General features: G+C 45.2%; 1 protein-coding gene and 1 pseudogene across 2 annotated transcripts in view; one reads left to right on the forward strand and one right to left on the reverse strand.

Moving 5' to 3' along the window:
* Window positions 1–5,920: 5,920 nt before the first annotated feature.
* Window positions 5,921–6,970, forward strand: LOC116537159 (annotated as a pseudogene). Its single transcript, XR_004262992.1, has one exon. The product of XR_004262992.1 is annotated as a ubiquitin-conjugating enzyme E2 G1-like (transcript).
* A 6,856-nt stretch (window positions 6,971–13,826) lies between these two features.
* DLG5 (discs large MAGUK scaffold protein 5) overlaps window positions 13,827–19,157 on the reverse strand; it is a 147,268-nt gene continuing 141,937 nt past the window's right edge. The window contains exon 32 of the mRNA XM_032259182.1: window positions 13,827–13,979. Coding sequence (XP_032115073.1) covers window positions 13,927–13,979 — 53 coding nt within the window. The 3' untranslated portion in view covers window positions 13,827–13,926. The remainder of the gene's footprint in view (window positions 13,980–19,157) is intronic.

The raw sequence follows: 19,157 nt of genomic DNA on the forward strand, positions 1-19,157 counted from the left end.
TTTTTAAATGCAGTTCATTTACTTGAAGAAAACAATGTTTTAGGAAGATTAGCCCGGCTTTATTGTTCAAGGCAATGAAGAAGGAGGCACAGAAGTCCAGGCTTGGGTGCTAAGGGCCTAAACTTAGGTTGTTGATGAAACCCAGATTGTAGCTATGCGAATGAAAAGGAAATACCTAACTCAATGGATTTTGGTGATTTTTAGGGACCAAGAAGAGAAGAATTCCAAGACGACTGAGGTTTCTGCTGAGCATTAAACTTATCATTAAGAGATATGAGAAGGTTAAAGAGGGACAGATTTGAAGGAGAAAATAGAAGAAGAAGATTTTAGACATTTCAGACTAGAGGTGATGGGAGAACTATGAATTCTGAGATGGCAACAGGGAATTGAGGGCTGGAGACTGATTTAGTAATCAGAAGCACCCATTTATTCATTCATGCCATAGGAATTTGGTTGGCAACCTCCGGAAAAACCAGCCTTGTGTTGCATGACAAAAGGGATGTAAAGGATGAAGAGGTCCCTCCCTTCCTTGAATTAAATCTAGGCCCTCAAGAGAGAAGAGATGGAGGTGAAATGAGTGAAGTGAGGCATGGTCTGTTGTGTACACGAATGAGCCACCTCAATGTGGGGGAAAAGTTGGCGGTGGTATCCGTCACCCATTGGTTTCCAGAGAGTATTAGACTCAGCTGACTCACCATGTGGTAGCCCCATCCACTGTGTCCCTCCCCAAATGACAGGCTTGTCTGCAGAGAACAGTGTCCATGGAGGTTACAACTGTCCTCTGCTCGCTGAGTAAACTGAGTTGTTACAATAAATATGATACCATTCATGAAATGGAGAGATAGTTGGGGGAAAATTCCTGGATCCTGGAGAAGGGAGAACTGTATCTGAACATGGAAGAGAAAGCTGACTTCCCAAAGGCAGCTACATTAAAATAGGGAGGATGTCTCCTAGGAGGTGAAGGAGATGTAACCCCATGGGGAAGCTCAACTGGCTTTTCTCATGCTGTTCCCTCTGTTGAGAATGGCTGAAGCTGAGAAGCCAGTGTCAGAAACTAAACAAAGGGGAACAGTAAGAGTCAAGGTGGGCGATAAGGGTACAGGGTTGAGAAGAGGAACGGACAACAACTCCACGATTTTCAAGTGAAGCTGAACCCCCAGCTTCTAACTTGCTTACGCAGCAGTGAACTGCCTAGAGCTTTTGCAGAATCTTATAGAGGTGACCTCATGCATGTTTCTTTAACTTCTATTGCTGAAGTGTGTTTCAATTTCCTTGCTTCATGATATCCTTTCTTAAACTTACATGAATATGTATAATACGTAAATTTTAATGTGACGTACGTTAATTTTAGGCATGTCAGAGTCAAACAGCCACTATCAAGGGAAATCTGAACTCTGCAGGGTTTGATCTTCCTTTCAATAATTTGACATTAAACGGTGTGTCCCACCCTTTTAAGAAAAAACTGCCTGCGGTATATCCGCACAGCATACCTGGGAGATGGTAGCTGTTCCAAAGATGCTGTTTCTGAATCTACCTTACTCTCAAATTCCTTGGCTGCCATTTTTTTTCCTTGCTTTACTTACATGAATAAAGTGAAGACAGGGAGGACCAGAATAAAGAAAGAAGGAGCAATCAAATTAATTTTGCTGCTTATTCCTACTTGGCCACCAAGATACAATAGATGTTAAGGCTGTGAGTAGGATGAGGGTTTTTAATCATCGCCATAAGTGGTGACACCCCATATTAATGGACAGATGGCCCATGTGCCAAGAGAGCTGGTTGGTCAATGAAAGAGGACTTCCTGTGCTCAGTGCTGAATAAGCTCACCAGCATCCAGCCTGAGATGACGGGGGAAAGTCCAAGGGGCTTTGTCTGTCACTTGCAATGACCAGGATCAACCAAGCTAAGCTCCTTGTCCTGACTGCCGAAAAGTTCTCACCCCAAAGAATGCTACCTTCCCCGATGCATGATGGAAACTTGCTCAGACATTTGAAGCTATTCTCAACGAGAAACAAAGGATGAGAAACAAACAAACAAAAATAAATACAAAGTGGGATCCTTCGGTTTATTAGAAACTATTTCCACAAACTGAGCAATCTGGAGACTTGAGTGTCCACAGACTGTGTGTGTAGCTCCGGCAAATCCTACTATTTTACTCTCCTGGCTCAGATTCCTTTGTAAAAAGTCAGATGCCGCTGATGTCCATGAGGCTTCTCTTCAGGCACCAGGGTAGACAAGATAACCTGAATTTCTGCAACCAAATGCCTGGGAAATGTTGGGTACAACTTATAAAACATAATTTTCATGCACAGCTGAGCTCACAGGCGGGTAATGGAAACCCTCAGGAGTCAGGATGCCAAGGGGACAGACCTCTGCAGAATGAAGCCTAAGTGGCTGCTGGAGCCACCTGGAAGGTAGAAGGGCGTGGTAGGATGGGGCTGCTTTAAGAAGCGTGGCTCTGAATGCCCGCACAGGAAAAAGTGACAGAAACCTTTGGCCTTGCCTACGGGTTGTTGGAACTAAGAAACCCCTCACACAGATACATAAATTTGGGACTCTCTAGGAGCAATGCAGCACTTTGGGAGACTAAGGAGGATTGCTTGAGGCGAGGAGCTCAAGACCAGCTTGGGCAACAGAGCAAAACCCTATCTTTACAAAAAATTTTTAAAAAAATTAGCCAGGCATGGTGTCGCACACCACTTGCGTAGTTCCAGCTACTTGAGAGCCTGAGGTGGGAGGATTAATCAATATCTAGGACTCACAGAGGTTTTGAAGTTTAAATTTAAATATACACTACGCTTATATTTTGGGAATTCAAAATATTGCCTCTAAACCTAAGGTATCTCTGGGTGACCTTGTATAAGCAAATCACAAATGTCTACAGGACCTATCCACAAGCCAGGCCTCACAGGAGTCCCACAGGTGAAGCCCTGCTAAAGCTGAGCGCACAGTCCAAGAATTCATCCATTTAAACAATCTACTCCTCAGCTTACATTTTCTCCTCGCTCCTTCCAGCTACAAGTTACCCCACTCCGTGATACAAACTGCTCCTCTCATGCAGCAGAATTAGATCCAAAGAGCTGCCGTCCCTTCCTGTATCCTATTCCTTGCCTCCTTGAGAGCAGTCACTAAGTTCCTTAGAGCTCCCATGCATTGCTTATACTTAAAATACACCCCGTGCTCCCACAAATAATACAGGCTGGTTTACAACCTTAGGCACACAGGCAATGGGAATGATACCCACGACAAAAGCCTGAGAGCCAGCTCACGTCAGAATCAAGACTAGGGGACAAGTCCTCGGGCTCCTAGCTCCAACTCTTTCCACTTCACTATTCTGCTTCTCTCTTTCTTGCCGTCAGTATCGGCACTTGTAAGATGAGTTTCACTTCTCTGATAACTCCCAACCACGTTGGAGAGAAAGGATCTGAGAAGTCAGTCGAAACAACACAACAACAAAAACTAATTCCCCAGACAGTTGTTCTGCCAATGGGTAATTGGCATTTGATTGTATATTAGAGCCATGGCTCTTGTAAGGGCCTGGGGAGGGGGTCTGTCGGGATTACCTTTCGAAGGGCCATTCAGAGGGGAAAAGCTACCTGTGCTCAAAATCAACCAATGAGGATCTCCTGAATCACCAGGAAGCCAAAAAGCCCAGGGATAGGGAGGGCATGGTGAAAGGTTGGGGGAGTGGGGGACAACGGCATAAAGGACTCTGTTTTGCTAGGAGCCCATCACTAAACAAAGTGCACGCTCCACACGCCTTGCAGAGGCTGTGCTGCCTTCCGCTGTGTGAGTGAAGGTGATAGCCTACCTGGCTAGCATCAGCACCACTAGATGGCTGTCAGCATCTCGAGGGGGCAAGGCCCATGTCTGATTCAATAACCTGTATTCCGAGCACTCAGAAGAGAGCGTGGCACACTGTCAGTGCTCCCTCAAGAAGTTAAATGGACGCTGCAGACCAGGGCAGCCCAGCTGGGTCGGTCCAGAGGCAAGGGAGTGACACCCGCTCCCTGATGCAGTATATCCCGTACACCACAGCTCTGCAAGTCCACATTCAACTCAGGCAGGGGTGGGGAGGGGACAAGAGAGACCTGAGATGGGACACCTCTGAGTGATCCCCCCACAGCACAAAGCGCTGGCAGCCCCCTAGGAGACCCTGGAATGGACTCGCTGACAGCAGCCACCTACCTGATGGCTCACATGTCCCCACCCTTCGGCTTATGTTTCCCCCCTGCTCCTTCCTGCTAAAGTGACCCCTGCTGAATGCCACCAGCCACAGGGTCATGCAGCTTCCCTCCCGAGACTGATCCACTGAGGTTTCCACATGTGCAGTCATGGGCTTTGCCATGACTGAGCTGAGGATGCCTTCTTCCCTTTGAGACCCAAAAGAGAAAGCCCACAGGAGCTGAAGGACAGCTGGGCAGCACTGTCAACGTGCGGACAGCAGAGGCCCGGTCCTGGCTGGTGCCTGCTGCCCCAGCCAGGGAGGTCACCACAAACCCGTCTCTTCTGCAGTTATCCTGCTTTGCCTGCTGCTGAGTCTCTGAGGTGATGCTCCTCCTGTCATTGGCTCAGCCCTCCAACCCAGACCGCACACCGTGGCCTCTCAAAGCAATGTCTCCTGATGAGCTGGCCAGAAACAGAAGGGAGGAGAGTGGGGAGGAGAGGGGTGGAGGTGACAGCAGAACTTCCTTCCAGATTCTCTATATTCTTCTGCGTTGTTTGAACACAATAAGCATATACTATCTCTGTGATTTAAATTCAAGTGTCAATGAAAAAGGTCAAAGCTTAGGCCATACTGCTGTGAGTTCAGAGAGGTTTGACTCAAAGCATATCATGGGGCAGGAAGAATTTTTTGCTGGTCAGTATAACCGGGGCAGAGAAAGGTTTTTATTTCTTAAACATGTTTTCTACATCTTAAAAAAAAAAAGTCCAGGAGTCAAAGCTAGACCCTCCTTCGGTCCAATGGACCTAGCTAGCAGTGCCAGGGTCCCAGCCCTTGTGCCAGGAGGTGCTGGGGAGAGGCAGGGGAGCCGCGGGTGCTGCTGCCATGGTCCCCAGCCAAGTACAGGTCCCAGGAGGAAGGCCTAGCCCCAGTCAGGGTGCAGCAGCTGCAGACACAGCCTACTCTTTGTGGTCAGGCCACACTCTTGAGACCCAGCTCAGCCTCTGAACAACTTTCCGTGGGAGCTAAACTCAACCCACCCCAGTCCTGGCCAAGAGGTGTCACCATCATCACATTGAGGGCCAGCCACCCCATCACAGGGCAAGCCGCCCCGACCCAGGAGGCAACCGGAAGAAACTTTGCTCCCCTAGAATCAGACTCCACGAGACGCTCACTGCCCTCTCCATGTGTTCCCTTCCCCCATCCCACGGGAAGGGCTCCAAGCCTTGTCTTTACAGAAGAGAACACTGAGACCTAGAGAACCGGGGTGACTCTGGCCAGGTCACAGAGACACAGCCAAAACGCTTTTAACACCAACCCCTTTGAAAAAGACATTTCTGGCACCTAGAAGAGATTGCTGTGCTCAGACCCATAACTTCACTCTTCATACAAGAAAGAAATTTCAGTTTACTCAGTACACTCATCCAAAGTGAGGTCAGAATTCCCTCTGATTTCATAGCAGTAGTTTCTTAAGGAAGCCCGGCCATGAGTTGTTATTCTGAGGCTCTCGAAAAGGCGGTCCCAGGTAGAAACACACCAATGCTTTTTGTTGATATTTCTCCTGCTTTCAAGTAGCTTCATTAATAAATGAAAATTAATTAGGACCTCATTAAAAAGAGCTTTTGGTTGTGATGGTTAAGAAGAAGGTGCTGGAGCTGAAGCGAGCGGACTCGCACCCCGGGCTCCTCAGCACACCCCGCTCCAGAGCCCCCAGATCCTGTCCCCAGCCCTTCGGAAGCCCCGGCGCCAGCCCGGGCCCTTGGTGGGAGGATGACAGAGCTGCAGTCGGCACTGCTACTGTGAAGACAGCTGGCAGAACTCAGCAAAAATCCAGTGGAAGGCTTTTCTGCAGATTTAATAGATGACAATGATCTCTACCGATGGGAAGTCCCTTATTGGCCCTTCAGATACACTTTATGAAGGTGGTGTTTTTAAGGCTCATCTCACTTTCCCAAAAGATTATCCCCTCCGGCCTCCTAAAATGAAATTCATTACAGAAATCTGGCATCCAAATGTTGCTAAAAATGGTGATGTGTGCATTTCTATTCTTCATGAGCCTGGGGAAGATAAGCATGGTTATGAAAAGCCAGAAGAACGCTGGCTCCCTATCCACACTGTGGAAACCATCACGATTAGTGTCATTTCTATGCTGGCAGACCCTAATGGAGACTCACCTGCTAATGTTGATGCTGCGAGAGAATGGAGGGAAGATAGAAATGGAGAATTTAAAAGAAAAACTGTCCTCTGTGTCAGAAAAAGCCAAGAGACTGCTTTTGAGTGACATTTATTTAGCAGCTAGTAACTTCACTTATTTCAGGGTCTCCAACTGAGAAACATGGCACTGTTTTTCCTGCACTCCGCCCACCTATTGCTGGACTTCTGTTGTACAAGTTGGCAAACACTGGCTGGAGCTGGGCTGCAATAAAACATGCCAGTTACCAGTGCTGACAAGAGCTGAACAAGTGCCAACTCAGATGATTACGCATTTTGAATTCTAATGAACTGTTTTAACCTTCAGGAAGAATTGTAAAGACCTGTACATAGCACAACATGATCCGGATAATATATACACTGTTCATGCACATCCATAGATACACCTTGTACCAAATAATGCTTTCTTGTAGTAGAGTAAGAATCGTGTACATTCTACAAGATTTTAGCAGGTTTTCTTTCCTATTCATTGTTTCTTATCAGTTTAAAAGGACTCCTTTAAGCATGCCGGATGAAAAGCAATTAGGATTAAAAGTTTCCATTTAATTTCCCTTAAACCATTGAGGCTTCATTAAACTCTCTTCAATTACTAAACTTTTGTATCTTCTTTGTTTTGACACACTCCCCTTTGCTTTTATCTCTCTGTCTACCAGAATGTTCTCAAATCATTTAGTTCAAATACTGAAATACTTAATGAGCAATTACTTGATTTTTAATGATGACTTTGAAGGAGCCATCACTAGGTGCTTTGTCCTTTTTGTACTCTGGTTGCACCCACCTCTTGGTCTGGGTATAGCAATGACATTTATCGGCTGTTACGAGCTCTTGATCCCAGTCATTACCCCCGAGAACTAAAAACAGATGGTTCTTAATTCAGCTTACTGGAAATCTCCCCAAACAATAGCAAATCTGACTTTCCCTCCTTCAGTTGCCTAGTATTAAGGTTGGATAAATGAAGCATGCACAGCCACAGGCTTTCTAGCTCACCTCTGGGTTTGCTGTTCCAAATGCTATTTACTCTCCTACCTTTCTCTTTAGGCCTTCCTCTTCCTTTGCCTCTATTCTTCTCTACTGCAGATTTTTCTCACCCATTGTACAAAGAAATTGCGAGGTATATTTTCATGTAATTTGATTTTGGAATTCTGTCACCTTATGCAGTGAGTTCTTCCAAAATGTAATTTTTTTCCAATAACTTTCAAGTTGTTGGCTTTTATTGTATTGAATGAAGGCTATAATACTGAATGCCAGAGAAGTGGTTTAGAAAACTCTTAGGTTGATTCCTTATGCAAACAAACTTAATACTTGAAAATCACATGGCCATGGCAGTATATGTATTTGGTTCTATCTAGATTCTTCTGTGAAGCTAAAAGCATTACGGGGTAAATGCTTTGCTATTTGACGTATAGATCCTGTCACTAACCATAGCACACTTGGATTTGATTAATGTTTGAGCTGAACTATACTTCATATCACACAGTTTTCTAAAACAGCTTCAGCGAATGGTAAAATGAACATGTGCAGTGTTAAAGGCAGGCCCTGGGCTCCTTTATGTTTGTTGTGAGGTTGTGTGTGGGAAGTAGTCTTCAGCTTCTAATGGGGGTCAGAACTTGAGACAGTAGCAGATGGGGCATGTGTCTGTGAGAATCAGTAAGAATTCGTGCATCTCTGCTCTGTGGGGTTTGGGGAAATGTTTTGGCAGAAGAGTGAAAGAACTGCCAATAGCTCAGACCTCTACAAACGCTGTATGTCCTTTTTTAAGTAGAAATAAAATGGTTGAGGATGTAGTCACAGTAGAGAGTGATTTTTTTTCTAAATCCCTGTCTGTTCTCTGCTCTGAAGCATTGTAAAAACCCGTAAACATTATACAAACCTTATAAAACTTGTAAATGTGTTGTGACTGGAAATTGTTTGATTCATTGGAACCCAGTTTTCTTTAAGAACTTCATGGCTTGGTCTGTTTTTCAAAGACTGTAAAAATTGTTGCCCCAAAATATCAGCACTGCATACCCCCACGGGACTTGGAATGCAATCCCTTTTACTTTTTTTTTTTTTTTTAAACTGGGTCTCTCTGTCACTCAGGCTGGAGTGCAGCAAGAACAATCATAGCTAACTACAGTTTTGACCTGCTGGGCTCAAGTGATCCTCCTGCCTCAGCCTCCTGAGTAGCTAGGACTACAGGTATGTGCTACCATGCCTGGCTAATTAAAAAACATTTTTTTAAAGAGATGGGATCCCTCCCTTTTTACTCTTAAGTCAGAAATTGTTCACATGGTGGTTGCTTGTGGCAAAATGGAGTTCGAATGTTGCTCTCCTGTTGCTGTAATTCTGCTAGCAATCTATTAAGGTGAAACTTGGGATTTGACTCTTCAGCAAGCAGCAAATGACCTAGTAACTCTGGGACAACTATTTTTGAACTTTAAGTGCCACTTTAATGCAGTTCCTTTGATAAAACCATGTGGTTTTTTTTTTTAGGGCTAGCTCTAGGGGAGTGGAAGTGAGAGCCAGGAATGAGTGCGTCTCTCTTCACGTGCATTTCCACCTGGTGCCCTGACTGTGCCACACTGAAACACAGGCCCACGTAGATGTTACAACTTCCCTTCCTCTGTCAGAGACGTCACCTGCGCCTTTCTCAGTGTTCATCTGATAATGTAAATTTAAATGCCTCTAGTTTGATATGAAACCCACACTCAGATGACACTGAACCAGGTGGCTTTTGCTCCACCAGCACCTCATCATCAGTGTGAAGTGATTTTTCTCTGCTTTAGGAAAAGGATTTTCCCCCAAAACTTGTGCCAACATCTCCCTAGATCTTACGGATTGTAGAACTGTTGGCCATTTCCTACATTTATTCCAAATTCTTGTAGAGGCACATTGATTTCAGTCTGTGCTCGTATGGGACAGATGATCTTGGTGGCTTTTTGGCCTCTTGAGTTTAAAATCCTTGTCATTATAAGGTAATGTTTGTGAGGTTATTCCACTAGTACTGTGATCATGTGGGTGTCATCATATCTTTAGTGGCCTTCATTCTCGGTTGTGAAATTTAATTTTATATGCTCACTCACCCTCTAGAAAAATCTGCCCACTTTGGGCTGTGGTGCTTGTGTATCTTTGCCCTTCTGGTCTCCAGTTGGTGGAATTACCTTTTTTGTACTGCCACTTCTCAGCATCTTTGAAATCTGACATTAATGTCGCTTCATTCCAGTTTTTTTTTTAGTTCTGTAATTTGTTGATTGTATTTAACTACGTGAGTTCTGTTGTGATGTTTACTGTATTGTAAAGCACCTCATTCACGTGATGGGTGCTCTAAAATCAATAAATGATGACTTAGAAAAAAAGATAGAAGAAGAAGGTGCTGATTGGCTATTCTAGGTGGAGTGCTCAGCATCCTCCCAGCAGAAGCTGTCTTCATGGACCCAGTCATACATTCCCAGGAGCCAATGAAGAGAAGAACTTGAACTCTGCCTTCTCCTGGGTTCCCTTCCCAGGAAGTAATCCTGCCCTGGGGTGGGGTGTGGCTGGGGGCAGGGCAAAAAGAGTAGGGGAAGGACCTCACATCCAGGATGAGGGGCTATCTACCTCGAAAGAATCTGCAAGGAACACATGGGGCAGGAGCCCAGAGGCCCTTTGTGACGTCCCCAGATTAGTTCCGTTTGTAGGTGGAGCACCAACCTGAAAACCCAGCAAGGAATTGGACTGGAGCCAGGAGGCAGTAGCAGGGAGCTGTGGCCCAGCCAATTCACGGACCAGCCTCATCTGGCCTGGGGTCTGCTTGCACCATGGAATGCACGCAGTGGAAGGGAAGCTATCCTCCATAATGATCAGAAATACTGACACCTCCTGGAATGTCTTTCTTTGGGCCTGCTTCTGACGACTGTCTAGATATTTGAAGCCAGTGACACTGTCCACCTAAAACGTCTCTGGATTCACCATCAGGGTTTGCTGCAGGCTGAGTTTTGTAACTTGGCCTGTGACCTGTCCTCCAAAGGACAGCCTCAGGTATGAAGGGAATCTGATCATGTTTCCTACCTCTGTGTGAGCGGAGGACCTGCTTTTTGAGGTCAGGGTGATAATGCATTTTCTATTTCATTTAAATTGACTCTTGGCCTTCTTTCCAGATTAGTAGCAGGCCCAGTGTCTCTTCTGGGAACACCCTAGTCCCTTTGAGTTGTCCCAAGAATCGCTAGAGGTGGCTCAGTCCTGCTTCTCCTGGGGAAAGATCAAACCTCTCCATTCCCTGGGTGAGTTAACCAGCTGAAGTTGTTTGCTTCCACTGCTTCTGCTGCTTCCATAGGGTGTTGCTGCCGACCCACTGATCCCAAATGGAGACAGGCATTCTTGCCCACAAATAGGATGGTGTTCTTGATGGTTCAGATCCCCACTGAGGTCGTGGATGCACACCGAGCTACTCTAATCTCGTCTTTTAGGCTCATCTATGGGGCCAGCTAGAGCCCCACCACCACGTCTTCTCCCTGGATCACCTTTCTTTGCAGGGGCCCTCGCCTGTAAAAGCCTAAGAACAAATCCAGAGGAAGCTGCCCTGGGGGAATGCACACAGAACCACCTGTCTCCTGGGAGCTTGGAGTTTTCATTTTGTCCAAGCTTGCTGGGCCAGGCTGCCCACTCATCTTGCGGAGGGACACAGCTAAGAGGGACTTCTCTGGACGTTCTCCTCCAAGCAAAGATCCTGGTTTGGGCTCCCATCTATACACAGAAGTAGCATGACCCTGCAGCTTTGTTGACAAAACATTTGAAAAATGCACCCAGGCCACTAGCAATCTGCCTATGTAATATTTCTAGCAATCATTCCTGGTTGAATTTTTTAAAAAATTCTTGAAAATAAAAAACGATGTTTAAAAAGTCTACATCTCTCACAGGCAAAGGTACCCACTTTGGAAATGGGTCACCTCCCCTTCCTAACTGCCCTGGGGGATGAGGGTAAGGGATGATACGGCTCCTTGTGAGATGACATTTGAAGTATTTGTGTCATTGTCCTAACAGAACAGATGCCTGTCTGCAGGACACGCATGCATGCGTTCACAGTGCGGTTCATGCACACACCCTTTCTGGCTCTTCTGTAAAGGCTGCTGCAACCCTGCCAGCCTGCTGGCATGGCATTGGCCAGGCTGGCTCTCTCAGGCTTCTTGTCATGGCATTAGCCAGTCAGCACAGACACAGCCCCAAGGGTCCACATGCCCTCTAGGCAGACATAAGCTGGCTGGACAGGCAGCTGCCCCTGCACTATGGACTGTTAGTCCAACTGCACCACTTTGTAAACCACCCCCAACACCACCATCCCTGCTCCCCCCAACCCCCCACTTCACAGATCTTGATCAAAGTAAAATGTTCCATGGGGGTTTGGACCATGAGAAACGGCCTGCCTGACCTTCTTACGCTCTGCTGTAAAAAAGTACAGAGAACATCACATTCGTCCGGAACATGGGCCAAAACTTCTCATCGTGGGAACATGTTAACATTTTCCCAGGCAACATGCCTGCAGGCCCCTCCCGCCCTGGGCTATACTTGCCCCAGCCTGTAAGCAGCGGTGAGCACTTAAGTATTAAGCAGGTCCCCCACCTCTGCCGGTCTTATGCTGAACATAGAACTTGCATTGTTGTAGAGCCACCAATTCCTCTTTCTTTAACCCTCGCCTTCCCTTTTAAAAACCTAACAAGGATGTCTCACAGCTAAACCTTAGAAACCATGACCTTCACTGAAACTGGCTGAGTTTAAGGAGAGGCTCTTAGTCACGGTCAGGTTCCCCTGTCCTCTGGCTCCCACCTCCCTTAACCATGCTGTGTCCCTTGGGGAATGAGCACACCTGGCTGCTTCTCCAGACACTAGTCCCCTCCCATTTCCAGCTCTGGGCTGGGCTGGCCACATTCTCGACCATTCTGAATGCCTCCTTCACTGCTTCTTTAAGAATAGAATAATAGAATGCTTTTAACAGTGGAAAGACTATTAAAAAATAAAGTTATCCATACTCAAAAAGTGACTACTTTTTCCCAAATACTGCGTGTTGCCATAAAAAACAGTGAGGCATGATCTGCTATAGAAAAATCTCCATGGCATTGGGTAGGGAAATGGATTATAGTAGGTGGATTATAATTATGTTTAGGAAAAAATATAAAAAGGGGAACACAAGACTATTTTTTGTTCATATTGACATTAAACTGCAACAGTAGTTACTAAGTAGAATTTAAGATAGAGCACAATAGACTCCTCTCTGAATGTGATTATAAAAAGGACAAACATAGTCTGTTTTCCTGTCATGAAAACTCATGTACTCACCTCTTAGATCTAAAACTACATTTCACCATACTGCATCATCTATACATTTTTTTACTGAACCATTTCAGAGGAAATTAACTTAGATGCTGCATCTTTAAAATGTTGAGTTTGCATTGCCTCCACATATTCCCCTACACAATGCCATTAGCACCCTAACACAGTAAGTGATTCCCCAATACCATATAACTGAGTCTATATGAAATCTCAGTTGTTTCCCAAATGTTGTTGCTGATCACCACGGGCTTGGTCTAGGTCCTGCTGCTCGCCACACAGCAAGTCAATCACTGTGGCAACAAGTATTGCAAGGGAAGAAGATTTTATTTGGGTGATATCAGCCTCAAATATGTCCCTTCCCAGCAACTCAAGGGTTTACACAGTGGAAAGCAAAAACAGGAGGGGCTGGGACAAGGAGTTGGTCAATAGGCAGCAGGCAGTAGCATAAGGGGGTCCAGCATCTCATTATAACCGCATGTGGGAAAACAGGAATGAGGAAGGAGTAAGAAGTTGGTCAACAAGCAGCAGGTGCACCTCATTGTCCAGTGGCAGTAATCTGGAAAGCCTCAGTTCCCAGTACCATTTAGGAGGCCTGATGGATGGTTGGTTTCCCGAGAAAGGAACTCAGATAAGACAAATGTAAGTTTTTCAAGCTTCAGGGGTTTGTTGTTCTTGTTGTTTGAGACAACAGTTTCACTCTTTCACCCAGGCTGGAGTGAAGTGGCACTATCTTGGCTCACTGTAACCTCCACCTCCCAAGTTCAAGCAATTCTCCTGCCTTAGCCTCCCGAGTAGCTGGGATTATAGGCGTCCACCACCAAGCCTGGCTAATTTTTGTAATTTTAGTAGAGACGGGGTTTCACCATGTTGGCCAGGCTGCTCTTGAACTCCTGATCTCAGGTGATCCACTCGCCTCTGCCTTCCAAAGTGCTAGGATTACAGGCATGAGCCACGGCACCCAGCCCAAGCTTCAGTTTTATGAGAAAACTGGGCCAGTTTCAACGTTTATTTTATTTGGTTATTCAAGTCTCCTAATGTTTATTAAATCTAAAACAGTCCTCCCACCAGCCCTCCTTCCCTGGACCCTTTTAAATCCATAGCATTAAAGAGACCAAGTCATTGTCTTATAGAATATCCCTCATTTTAGATTTTCCTGATTGCGTCTTCATTCTCTAAACTTGCTATAAACCAGCAGTTCGATTTAAAGGCTTGATAAGACCCAGGTGGAGGATTTTTGGCACCAACGCATCCCAGTTGATGCTGTGTACTTACTTCATGTTGTAACTCGTCATAATACCTGGTGGTGTCATTATGGGATCTACTAGAAAAATAGACAATGGCCAGATCATACATAAAAATAGAACTCTGACCCACAGTCTGTAGCAACCAGTCCAGGAAGCCAAACAACCCCTGTAGCCTTTGGTCCCAAATGGCCAGGACTTGATCAATGCCTGCCAGCTTCCCTAATTCTTGCCTCTGCTTTGAAAGGCCTTTAGTAGGACCAACCAGAAAAGCCAAATGTGCTTCCCTAACCAATCAGATAGGATACCCTGCTTCTACTTAGCTCACCCACAGCCTCCACCTGTGGAAAGCCTTTGATCAGGGCTCACTTGAAGCCTCCCCTTTTCCCACCATAAAGCTTTCTTACTCCTCTGACTGCCTTTGAGTGTCTGCAGGGGCAAGTGACTGTGGCTGACTCTCTGGCTGTATACCAAACTGAGAATAAGTAGCTTTTGCTTGTTCTCATTTGGGTGGTCTACAGTTATTACTGAAGTGAAGTGTGATCACAGTGAAGGTAGTAATAGACCCCATATACTGTCAATGGCAATGGACTTGGATGTTTTACTTCATGCCTTTCTTACACTGCTTGGATGTTTTCCATGTGCCTATATTCATATATACAATAAAAGCATGATTTAGACTTTCGCTTAGAATTTATCTTAAATAAATGCATAGAATATGCAATTTTAAGTCAAGTTTTGCATATTTGGCTCAATATATCAAAATAATGTTCTGTGGTTTTAGAATGACAAGGTTTGTTCCACTTTTTATTAGACATGTAGTTAATTACATTGATCTCATAAAAAATAAGTTTAACTTGAATAAAAGAATGCCACAATGAAACACTGACCATTAAAAAAAAATGAAGGACCTTAACCCTGAGAGAACATATAAAAGCATATGAAAGTCACCCAGTTTGATGTCTGACACATAGTGGGTGTTCTGCAAATATCAGAGCCCCTTCCCATGGTGCTGCACACTGCGCAAGACGGCAGGGGTCCACCCCTTTTATCTTTCTGGTCCCATCCAGTCATCACCCATAATGAATCCCGAAGGCAGCATCTCCACCCACGGTGCTAGAGGACCACCGATTCCTCCTAGTCCTCAGGGGAAACCTCCCTGCCATCTTCTTCTTGGTGACGGCCAACATACATTTCTTTCCTCACTTACTACGATATGTGAAGTACTTGGTGCCCCTCCCTCCAAACTCCTCCCTTCCCTTCAGGTCTCAAGGTCTCATTCAACAACTCAGACTCAAAATACGACAGAAGCCTCAAGGGGGTGAGACCAGAAAGGCACTCTTCCTTGTCCAATTCTGGAAGAAAACCTCTATCTTCTCTAACCCCAGGATACACAGTGGCTGTTCTACACTCAGGAATCACTACATGTGATTCCCAGGGCGGGAGGCTGAACTCTCCTGCTAAGAGCTCACATAGCCCCCGGGCTCCCCTACTCCCACCCCATCCACACACACCCCTCTCCCGTCTTCTCCGGCCTTCTCGAGGGCTGGCTAGCATTCTGGGAGCACCTTAGCCGGGGAAGCAAGCTTCCCGGGACGTGCTTCGCTTCGAGTCCTTACCCTACTGACTCGGACTTGCGTTCACCTGCCTCTGGTCTCCTCGCCTGGCAGCTCTGCATTTTCAGATTCAGCTTCTCCAATGAGTCCATTTGCCACCACAGCAGTGATTGCAGTAAAGTGACAGCACGTGTTTTCTGTATTATGTGGAAAAAATTTAAGATACAGAACATTTATGTATGCATCTTCTGGATGAGAAGGAGGGAACAGGAATTCACATTTGATTTAGCTGGCATCTGCAGAAAGCAGCAGTAGGAATTAAGAAATAGATAAAAACAGTGTTACTTTTTGGGATGAAGAGTGGCATGAAACTGAGATCTCAGAGTATCTATTTTTATATCCCTTCTATTTGAGGGGGGAAAAAGTATACCCCAGGAAGGTCTGATCACCAAATCCTTCCAGAGATCGGTCTTCCAAGCCAAGGCGGCTTTCAGTACCACCCACTGAAATCATCCAGTCCTTTATTCACCTGTGTCAGCCCCGAACAGAGGTGTGGCCTGCGATATCCTTCATGCAATCGAGAAATTGGGCCTCCACCTGGTCCTGGGGGTCATCTGAGGCCCGCAGCCTTGGCAGAGGAATGTTTTCTGCCAGCAATTCCCACGGATGGGCTGGTTCCTCCAAGTGGGCATGTGCACGATGCCCAGTGTGGGCCTCTGTTTTTCATCCCTGAATCTATCCCCCACAGAATGGTTCAGCTGCCACACCTACCTATCTAATAAGCTTGAGGGCACTGTGTCCCCTGGGGGATGTCTCCATGTTGGAGCCCACGTGCTTGACCATGCAGGTGATTATAGTTCCTGCTCTCCTTTCCAGGGCTTTGAGCCCAGCACATGATGTTGGGCATTTCTTGTTCCCCTAATTGGTTGCTGTGGAATGACTAGGAAATCTCTTGGATGAGAGTTTAAACCCCGTAGGATGCCAGGTGGCACCTGGGAGCAACTCAAACTTTCCAAGAGCATTTTAAACCTCTTTCACTGCAGCCAGGAATGGCTGGCTCTCTGCTTCTGCTGCTTGCAGGGATTACAATTGTCCCATCCATACCTTGGTCTGTGGTGGCTGTTGTTACCTGGGCATGTGTGGCCACCACCTTGACTGCTCAGCTAGTTCCTTCCCTGGGTTCTAGAATGATGTCATAATGATGTCCATTATGACAGATCAGCCCGAGGCCGCACACTGACCCAACCAATCAACAGGTGGGGTCAGAGCTGTGATTAAGAGACTAAGTCAATTCCCAATTGTGAATAGACAGTATGAAGGCTTTAAACCTCTGAACCTGATGGGCATTGGCAATGATCTTCTGCAGATTCAACTACGGCGCAGAAGAGTGTATCATCAGGAACACATTTGGATACTGACACAACTTCATTTGCAGTCAGCTTGTCATTCTGAGCTCCCTTCCCAAGCAGCATGGATATTGCACTGGATTTTGCTGACCAGTGAGTTGGGATATAAGGGGTAACTGTTGGCCTCTTGTTAATATTAGCAACATTGACAGTACCATATAATCCATCTATGACACCGCATAGGGAAATCAAGCCCAGTGTTACAGGACAGGAGAACTGACTCCAGCCAGGATCAAGCATTGCTTTGGCATTGTTCCCCCATACCTGGGCCTTTCTTCTCCGATTGTTGAAAACTGGAGTGAGGAGCCTTAGGAGACCCAACGATGTTCTCCTGGGAGAATTCCCTCCTGTGGTCTTCTCCATTTGTAGACATTTTGATTCGTTCTATTTCTAAGGACCAATTATCTGTGCTTTAACCTGAAATAAGGAACCCACCTTATGATCCTCAAGAATACATGGACACACACCTTTCAGATTCAACTCTGAGATTTTTGGTTTTAAATGAACAATTGCGTTCATCACAAATGAAGGTTCCCTCAAGCAGCAGCCTCCTGGAATCACCTGCTGAGTCCAAATCTCGTACCCCTTAAAAATACTTACTTAGTATTTACAAGTACCAAGTATTTAGGGTGTTATGAAAAATGCAATTTGAAAAAGTACATTGTTTTTTAAGAACAAGAGGAACTGTTTAGAAATTATACAATGTATTAACAAAAGTACTGAATATATCTCAAACACAAAAATGAAAAAACCAGTTACCAAACCTCAAGAAAAACTTAAACGTGTCAAATGCAAAGGTTAAAAGTATTTCATCTTCATTCTATTGTTGGCAGATAACCTTAATAAAAATGAGCTGTTATTTCCAGCAAAATGGCACGTAATTTTAGACGTATCACTTTTGATTTCTATGGAAAAGCAACACCAGCATGTATTGTTGCTGAAAGTGAGACAGCTTTTTGATTCTGTTCTGTTCGACTCTGTGTTCTGAGATGCATATTAGACACTGGCCACACACCCCAGGTGTGCTCAGGGCACAGCCCGGCCCCACAGAGCACTCCTGTCTGCAGGTGGGCACCTAAGGCCCTGCCATTCCCACTTCTTATCGTCATATTTACTTAGTTCTCAGAACCTCTGCGCATCTTTACATGACTTAAGTGAGAGTAAAGTAGCTTAGATGTTGCTAAGCTTCCTCAGAGCACGTAGCATCTGTAACAGCAATTCAGAAAAAGGACAAAATTTATTTTACTCTTAATGGTACACAGCATAGGAAAACAGCTTAGGCAGTTTACTGTAACTGATGGCCCTGATGTCTTTATCTATAAACTCCCCACAGAAGTTTCTGTAAGTATAATGTTAAATAAGTCTATAAACACAAATAACAGCAACAAGAAGAAGAATGTAATCCAAATGCCCAGTTATAGGAAACTGGTGAAGAAATTTACTGGTAAACCCACTGTGATGGTGTGTGTGTGTGTGTGTGTGTGTGTGTGTGTGTGTGTCAACTTGGCTCAGTGACAGTCCCTAGTTATTCAAGCGAGGCGCTGCTGTGAAGGTATTTTGCAGATGTGATGGATATTAAGAAAGTATCCTAAAGATCTGGGTGAGCCCGATTCAATCAGTTGAAAAGCTTTAAAAGCAGAAGCCTGAAAAGGCCTTAAAAGCTGAAGCTTCCCTGAAAAAAGAAATTGCATCCATGGGCAGTGGTGTCTGCTGTACCTGTGCCTGGGGAGTTCCATTCTGCTCATTCTCTTCCCTTTCTGACCGCCCAGAGACAGTACTTGTGGTCTGTGCCCGTGACCTCCCTGATTCTGGACTCGCTTAGCAGCACCTGCAATTTTGTAAGCCAATTCCTTTAACAAATTTGCAGCTACATAAAAACACTGGTTCTTCCTCTCTAATTAAAGCCTAATCAACAGCCCACAAATTAGAAGGGGATGCTGCTGTTAGAAGGAATAAGGTATACATTTTAGTCCCTTCAAGACCCAATAAATGACGGTAAAATAATAGCAAAGAAAAAAACCTTACTTTGGGGTTAAGAAAGCAGACTGATACATAAAGCTAATTTTGCTCCTCTCTTAAAATCCTACTACAAAACAATAAATATAGTAAAAGAATTTTTTTTAAAAAGACTTAAATTTAGAGATACAGAGAAAGCAGAGAGGCAACAGCGACAAAATCGTTTTAGAAGTTGAAAAGCAGAGAGATCAGTGGCAAATTCGTTAGCAGACCTGAGGATACCACATCCAAAACCAGCAGAGGCAAATGCTAAGAATCTTTAAATGTACAGAACTGTGGC

This window comes from Sapajus apella, unplaced genomic scaffold (genome assembly GCF_009761245.1).
Source record: "Sapajus apella isolate SASKATOON/1434 unplaced genomic scaffold, GSC_monkey_1.0 scaffold107, whole genome shotgun sequence".
Taxonomy (NCBI): domain Eukaryota; kingdom Metazoa; phylum Chordata; class Mammalia; order Primates; family Cebidae; genus Sapajus; species Sapajus apella.